The sequence below is a fragment of the Talpa europaea genome (genome assembly GCF_964194135.1).
Source record: "Talpa europaea genome assembly, chromosome: 2".
Taxonomy (NCBI): Eukaryota; Metazoa; Chordata; class Mammalia; order Eulipotyphla; family Talpidae; genus Talpa; species Talpa europaea.
Window position 1 is genome coordinate 22,949,731 of NC_140068.1, and position 6,000 is coordinate 22,955,730.

General features: G+C 52.5%; 1 protein-coding gene across 8 annotated transcripts in view; it reads right to left on the reverse strand.

Moving 5' to 3' along the window:
- MYB (MYB proto-oncogene, transcription factor) overlaps positions 1-5,120 on the reverse strand; it is a gene marked incomplete at both ends in the record, with an annotated part of 30,705 nt that extends 25,585 nt beyond the window's left edge. For all 8 annotated transcript variants that reach the window (XM_084227771.1, XM_084227770.1, XM_084227767.1 and 5 more), the window contains 2 exons: positions 730-847; positions 5,098-5,120. In XM_084227771.1, coding sequence (XP_084083897.1) covers positions 730-847; positions 5,098-5,120 — 141 coding nt within the window. The remainder of the gene's footprint in view (positions 1-729; positions 848-5,097) is intronic.
- Between the last annotated feature and the right edge of the window lie 880 nt (positions 5,121-6,000).

A 6,000-nucleotide genomic window follows, 5' to 3' on the forward strand; every position in this document is an offset into this window, starting at 1 on the left:
ATACACACATGCCTATAACAAAGTTTAATTTATAAATTAGGCACAGCAAGAGATTGACAGCAATAATAAATATAATATATATAATATACTTTAATTAAGGTCATGTGAACATGTGTGTCTCTCTCTCAAAATAGCTTATTGTTTTTAATATTTTCAGACTGTGGTTGACCATGGGTAACTAAAACTGCAGAAGGTTAAAGTGTAGACAAGGGGGGGGTCTATTGTATTCTACTCCCATGTCTAGCAATTCTGAGTTCAAGAACACAAAAATGAACATACTTGAACAACTGCCCTGCCCTCAGCAGATTTATAGTCTACTGGAGAGGCATATGTGTTACAGCAACAATAAGCATGAACATGCATCCAGTGGCTGGAGGATGCATCCAACTTGGGGAAAGCTAGGGATGGCATCACAGAATAGGTGGTATCCTCACGGGTGATAAAGAAGGAACAAGTTGTAGATAAAAGTCAAGAAAGAACAGGTAGAGGGAAACAGATGAAACAGGAGGTGGGAAGGAGAAGACCTTCAGAAAAGAACAAATAGCTTGGAAACAGTTGACACAGCATACATGAGGGAGTGTAAGTGCTAACTATGCTGCACATGCAAATGAAGACAAGATTTTGAAGAGCCTAATGATTTGGAGCCCCTCTTCCTTAGCTGAAACTTGGTTTTACACAATTTGCTACACTCCAGGTTTTCTTCCATGTTTTGATAATGTTAGTACTTACCTCTTCCCTGGTCCACCTGGTTTTCCCCAAGTGACGCTTTCCAGACTTGGGAAGCAGTCCATCGTAGTCATGGTCACACATCTCAATGTCTTCATCATCCTCATCACTACTGTATATGCTGCAGAAATAAAAATAGGCAGTTGTGGACTAAAACAAGAAGATTTAAACGATCGAATTACAAAACATACACAAAAGCTCCTCAACAATCTTTTCAAAGGTTACAAAGATAAAACTGAGAACTGGCACAACAAGATTGTTTTCTGCATTCTATTGCTCTCGTTCTGTAAACTGGTTCTGCTGTTATTGGTATCCACAGATACGGCAAAGGACCTGGCACTTTCTTATTGCTCTGCATGTTTAAACCTGCTGTTACTGTTAGGCCAGTGACAAGTTACACTTTTGGCAACCTTCCAACCAATGAAGGTGAAGTTTAAAACAATGTTAAGGACAATTAAAGGAATGAGAGTCCATATCCTTTATATAAGTACACACTCAAAATCTTTGGCTTACAACATATCGCTTAAATAATATTTCCCAAATAAAATAAATAACCCAATTGTGTCAATGCAATAGGAACTGGTATTATATTAAAAGAAAAAAAAATCAAGAAGTAATACACCCAACAATATAATTATAGTCATCCCTTAAAGATTAGAAGAGTAAGAGAATCTAAGAGGAAAAGATCAAAAAACCTGAGGACAGATAAGGCCATCAAGTGATTAAGCTGCTTTGTAAATAACATTACTATCAAACAGCTCAAAACTCCAGGCCAGGTTGATCCAATTTGTGGTCATGTTGACAATACTCAGTTTCCAGAATAACTAGGCCACTTGATAGTCAGAATCTTACTTACACTTTTGTTTTTTCTATCTCTGACTAATTAGGATCTGAGGTATCTTAAAACATACCTATTCAAAACTAAGGGATTTCCCTCAGGTGGGTTTAAAAAGAACTCATAACTTTTGAAGTAATGTTATACTTAATGCCTATTACTCATATACTAAATAGACGAGAATAATTTTTACAGTTACACAGTTTACTTTTGTTATATATTTAGTGATAAAATTTAATATGAGGAAAATTATACTATCTTAGAAACTTCATTAAAATTTGCCATGGGAACATTGAAGAATCCATCAAGCTGAGTCCAAAGCAAATAACAATACAAACCAGTATCATAATGTAAATGATTTTTTAAATGAAATCTATATTCACGGCAGGTTTTGTTTTCCCAAGCTAACTCTCCAATACATATCACTGACCTCTAGAAGTAAAGCAAAAGTGTTTATCAAAAATCCTCAAATTGAGATTTTATCATTTAAAACTATTATTTTGGGCAACAATTTGAAAGACCAGGAAGCAGGGTGACAAGTAGGATGTGTTCCAAACTTAAAATACCACCACAAAAAAGGCCACGAAACTATATTTATGATCTATAATTTCTTTCATCTAGTGTCTATCCTTTTAAACACGAGCCTAATCCTGTTTCTCACTGTCAACAACAGGATCTAAAGAACTTCTGATTAATAATTACAACAGCTTTTCCTTAATAAAAAAAAAACACAATCATCGTAAGATGAAAAAAAAAAAAAAAGCTATTATAAGCCCAGCGCTGTAAGTCAGCATTTTCTTAAAGACTCATAGGGAACTCTTTGGAAAGCCCCCAACGCAGTGGCACCTTGGTGAAACATCAGGGATACGAAGAAAACCACAGAAATCTGAAAGTAGCATCACAGATTCAACTCAACTTAACTTTTCAGGTTTGACTGGATCTGGAGATCATCTTTTCAGAATTGATGACTACATTTTCCAAACCAGTAATTGGGCACCTCTCGGGAACAGCTCAACACTGAGGAAAAAGCAACATATTCAGTGGCCCATAGGGGGCAGCAACGTCAGGTGAGACAGAACAGCTACCAAAGTGGACTAGGGTTCTGGAGGCAAAGGTGCCAGTCCTAATTCTGCCCCCACCTAGCTGCCAGACTTGGGCATTTCACTTCCTCTCTCTCAGGACCTCAGTTCCTTGCCTGCACCTAGTAAGGACCTGGATTCCATTTCTGAACTACTTTCCGGTGCTCTTAAGTGATAATTCGTAGTCTTCTGTGTCTTTTAAAAAGTAAGCACAGAAGCAGAGACATGCAAAAGTAAAGTCTTGGGGGGAAACGTGGTGAGCGACTTGTGCAGGTCTCGAAGCGGCCATTAGGGGAGCAAGGCAAGCTCCAGGCAGCTCAAGCTGTTGGCTCCCGGGTCCATCAGCCGACTGGGCACCGGGACTCGCTTTTGAGTTTTGCATACGATACCCTCGCTCTAAGTCGTCCCGGCCCCTTAAGCAACATGATTAATTTCTACTAAGGACCTGAAATAACTTTTCCTTTATCTGCTTTGACAAGATCTCACCCAACAGACAGAGAGGACTTTCAAAAGTTGATTTCAGGCTTGATGCACTTGACTCCCCCACCTGCCAGACCTGGTGTGGTTACCAGAGTACAACTATGAATATTACATTCTATCAAGGAAACAAACCGTGCAGAGAAACGAAAAAGAAAAGAGGTGTTGGGGGTTGGGAAAAGGGAGGGGAGCGGGAGGAAGTGTCTTGTGGCCACTACCGTGATTCTAGAAAAGGGGTTCAGACTCATTTCGCTGACCTGGTTAATAATCCCTACCGAGTTGACGCTCGCCTTGCAAGAAACGGCTAGGAGCCCGCAAGCGGGTTTCTCTTCCCCCTGCAGCAGATTCAAGACTCCCGCCCCTGCGGGCCGCCTCCCTTCTCCGCTACCTGGGAGTCGCGGGGAACCTGCGCGGCCCCGCCCCGCGGGGACAGCCGCGATCCCCGCGAAGCCTCCACTACGTCTCCTCCCCGAACCCCTTCCCGGCTCCCTCCTCATCTCCCCAGTTCAAAAAAATAAAATAAAAATTTAAAAAGTGACAAGTGACCTCGGCCGCTCTCCAGTTAAGTCTCCGGGCAAAGGTGAACCCCTCCAAGCGCTGGCACCTCCACCCCGCGCGGCCGGACCCAGAGCCAGGCTTGGGGCGCCCGCACCAAGTCCCCACCCCCACCCCCAACCCCGGCGTCGCCCCCCCCCCCTTTCTCCGGCGCCCAACTAGGCCTTGGCGCTGCTCCCGGCTCGCTCAGGCCGGGCCCCAGGGTGCTGCTGCAGGACCCACGCCCACGCTCCTGGCGCGTTCCCAGCACCGCGCGGGGACAGAGGCCGCCGGTTCAAAAACACAGAAGGACGAGTCAGACCAGAGGAGCGGGGAGCGCATCTGCTTTGCCTCCAGGGCTTCCTCCCAGATCCCCTTCGCGAGAGTCCTGCGATCGCCGCTCCCCGCGCAGGCCACCTAAGGCGGCGGGAGCTGCGCGCGGGGAGGAGCGGCCACCTCGGCGGCGCCCACGTGTGCGTGCCGCGCCCGGACCTCTGCGCAGGGCGAGGACCCGAGGGACCGCGTCCCCGTTGCGCGGCAGCGGCCTCGGGTGCTGCCCGCCCGACCCTTCCTGCCGAGCGGCCACCGCGACCGCCGCCAAGCCGGCCCCTCACCCGGTCCCCGGCTGGGAGCCGTGGAGCATCCAGGCTGGGAAGTCCAGAGACCCGGGGAGGCAGGGGCGCCGGCAACTGACAGTTGGGACGAGAATCTCCCTTCTCCGCCCCTCCTTCCTCTCGCTCAGGCCGAAACGTTCAGAGGACTCCGTCGCTCGCCCTCTCCACGAGCCTCCCCAAGTGCAGTGACATGTGCCGCGCGCGCGCGCGTGGGTGTGTGTAATGTTTGCATTAGAAATAACCTCCAGAGAAGAGCGTTTAGAACACTTAAAACAATTTGCAAATGTACCGTTTCCTCCCCCCCCCAACCTTCTTCTTTCCAGCCGCCTGTCAGCTGACTCTCCACCTCGCCTCCATAAAGAATGAATGAAATTTAAATGAACTACCTGCAGCTACCAAACGAGCCGGCATTTTCCCTGTCTCTGCCATATGCTCTGCACTTCCAAGCCCAAGTCCAGCGCGGTGCATCCAGCGAGGACGCAGAGCCTCCCTCCCCGACGCGCGCGGCATCTCGCGGGGACCCAGCGGCTGCCCCGGGGCAGGTGGGCGCCGCGCGCCCCGGGCTGGAAGGCGCCGCTTCCCGGCCCTCGGGGAAGCGCATTCCCTTGCAACTTGCAAAGTGAGCCCGAGGGCGCGCTTCCCGGGGTCCCGGCACGCGCCCCTCCCGGAGCCTTCCCTGCATCCGTCTCCGCCGCTGGGGCAGCGGTCCCGGGTCCGCGCAGCCTCTGACAGCCCCGCGGAAGGTCGGGGAAGGAATTCCCACCTGCTCGCCCGGCGCCCCGCGCGCCCCGCCCGCGGCCGCGCGCGCCCCGGCGTCCCGGCGCCCCGTTACCTGTGCCGGGGTCTCCGGGCCATGGCGTGGCGGGCGCGGGGCTCCGCCGGGAGCCGCGGGGACCGCACCGGGCTGCCGCCTCCCGCTGCCCGCGCCTCCCTGCGTCCCTGCGCGGCTCCGCGGCGACGCTCGGCACCGCCGGCGCGAAGTTTCTCAGGAGCCGGAGGAGGCGGAGGAGGAGGAGGTCGCGGAGGAGGAGGAGAGGAGGAGGAGGAAACAGGTTGATATTAAAGAGTAAACTCTGTAAACAGAGATGCCATCAAACAAAGGGCTTTGGACACTCCCCCTCCCGCCAAATCTGGCGCCCCTGCAGTGCGCACGCGCCCTGGCCGCCGCCTCCGCGGTCGCCTTGGCTGCCGCCCGCGGGGCGCTGGGGCCGGCGGGGCCGCCGCGCTGCGCCTGGCGCGCGGCGAGGGCGGGCGCGGGGCCGGGCGGGCGGGCGCGGGGCCGGGCACGGGAGGGGCGCCCGGGGCCCGCGGCGGCGCCTTTTCCTGCGCAAACCCCGCTCCGGGGCCGCGCGCGCCCGCGCCGAGTCCCGCTGCTGGGGCCGCCGGCCAGCCCCCCCCCCCCCGCCCCCCGGGGCGCCCGCCGGCCAGCGCCCCCCACCATCCCGGGGCGCCCGCCGGCCGGCGCCCGCCAACCCGCGAGCCCCGGCGCTGGACCCCGCTCGCCCCGCACCCCCTCGCCGCCACGGGGCGGCCGGGGCCGCGCAGTGGGGTTTAGGCAGGTTGAAAGTTCAGCAATCAGGGAGGTGGGGAGCATGTGTCCTCGCAAGATGTTGGGCCAGGCTGTTTCTCGCTTTTTGCTTTTTTTTTTTTATTTTATTTTTTAAAATAAGGGACATCTCTGATTGCACTTGTTGGTGGCAAAGGGCGCTTTCATGCGAGGGGGGCTTCAGCGGTC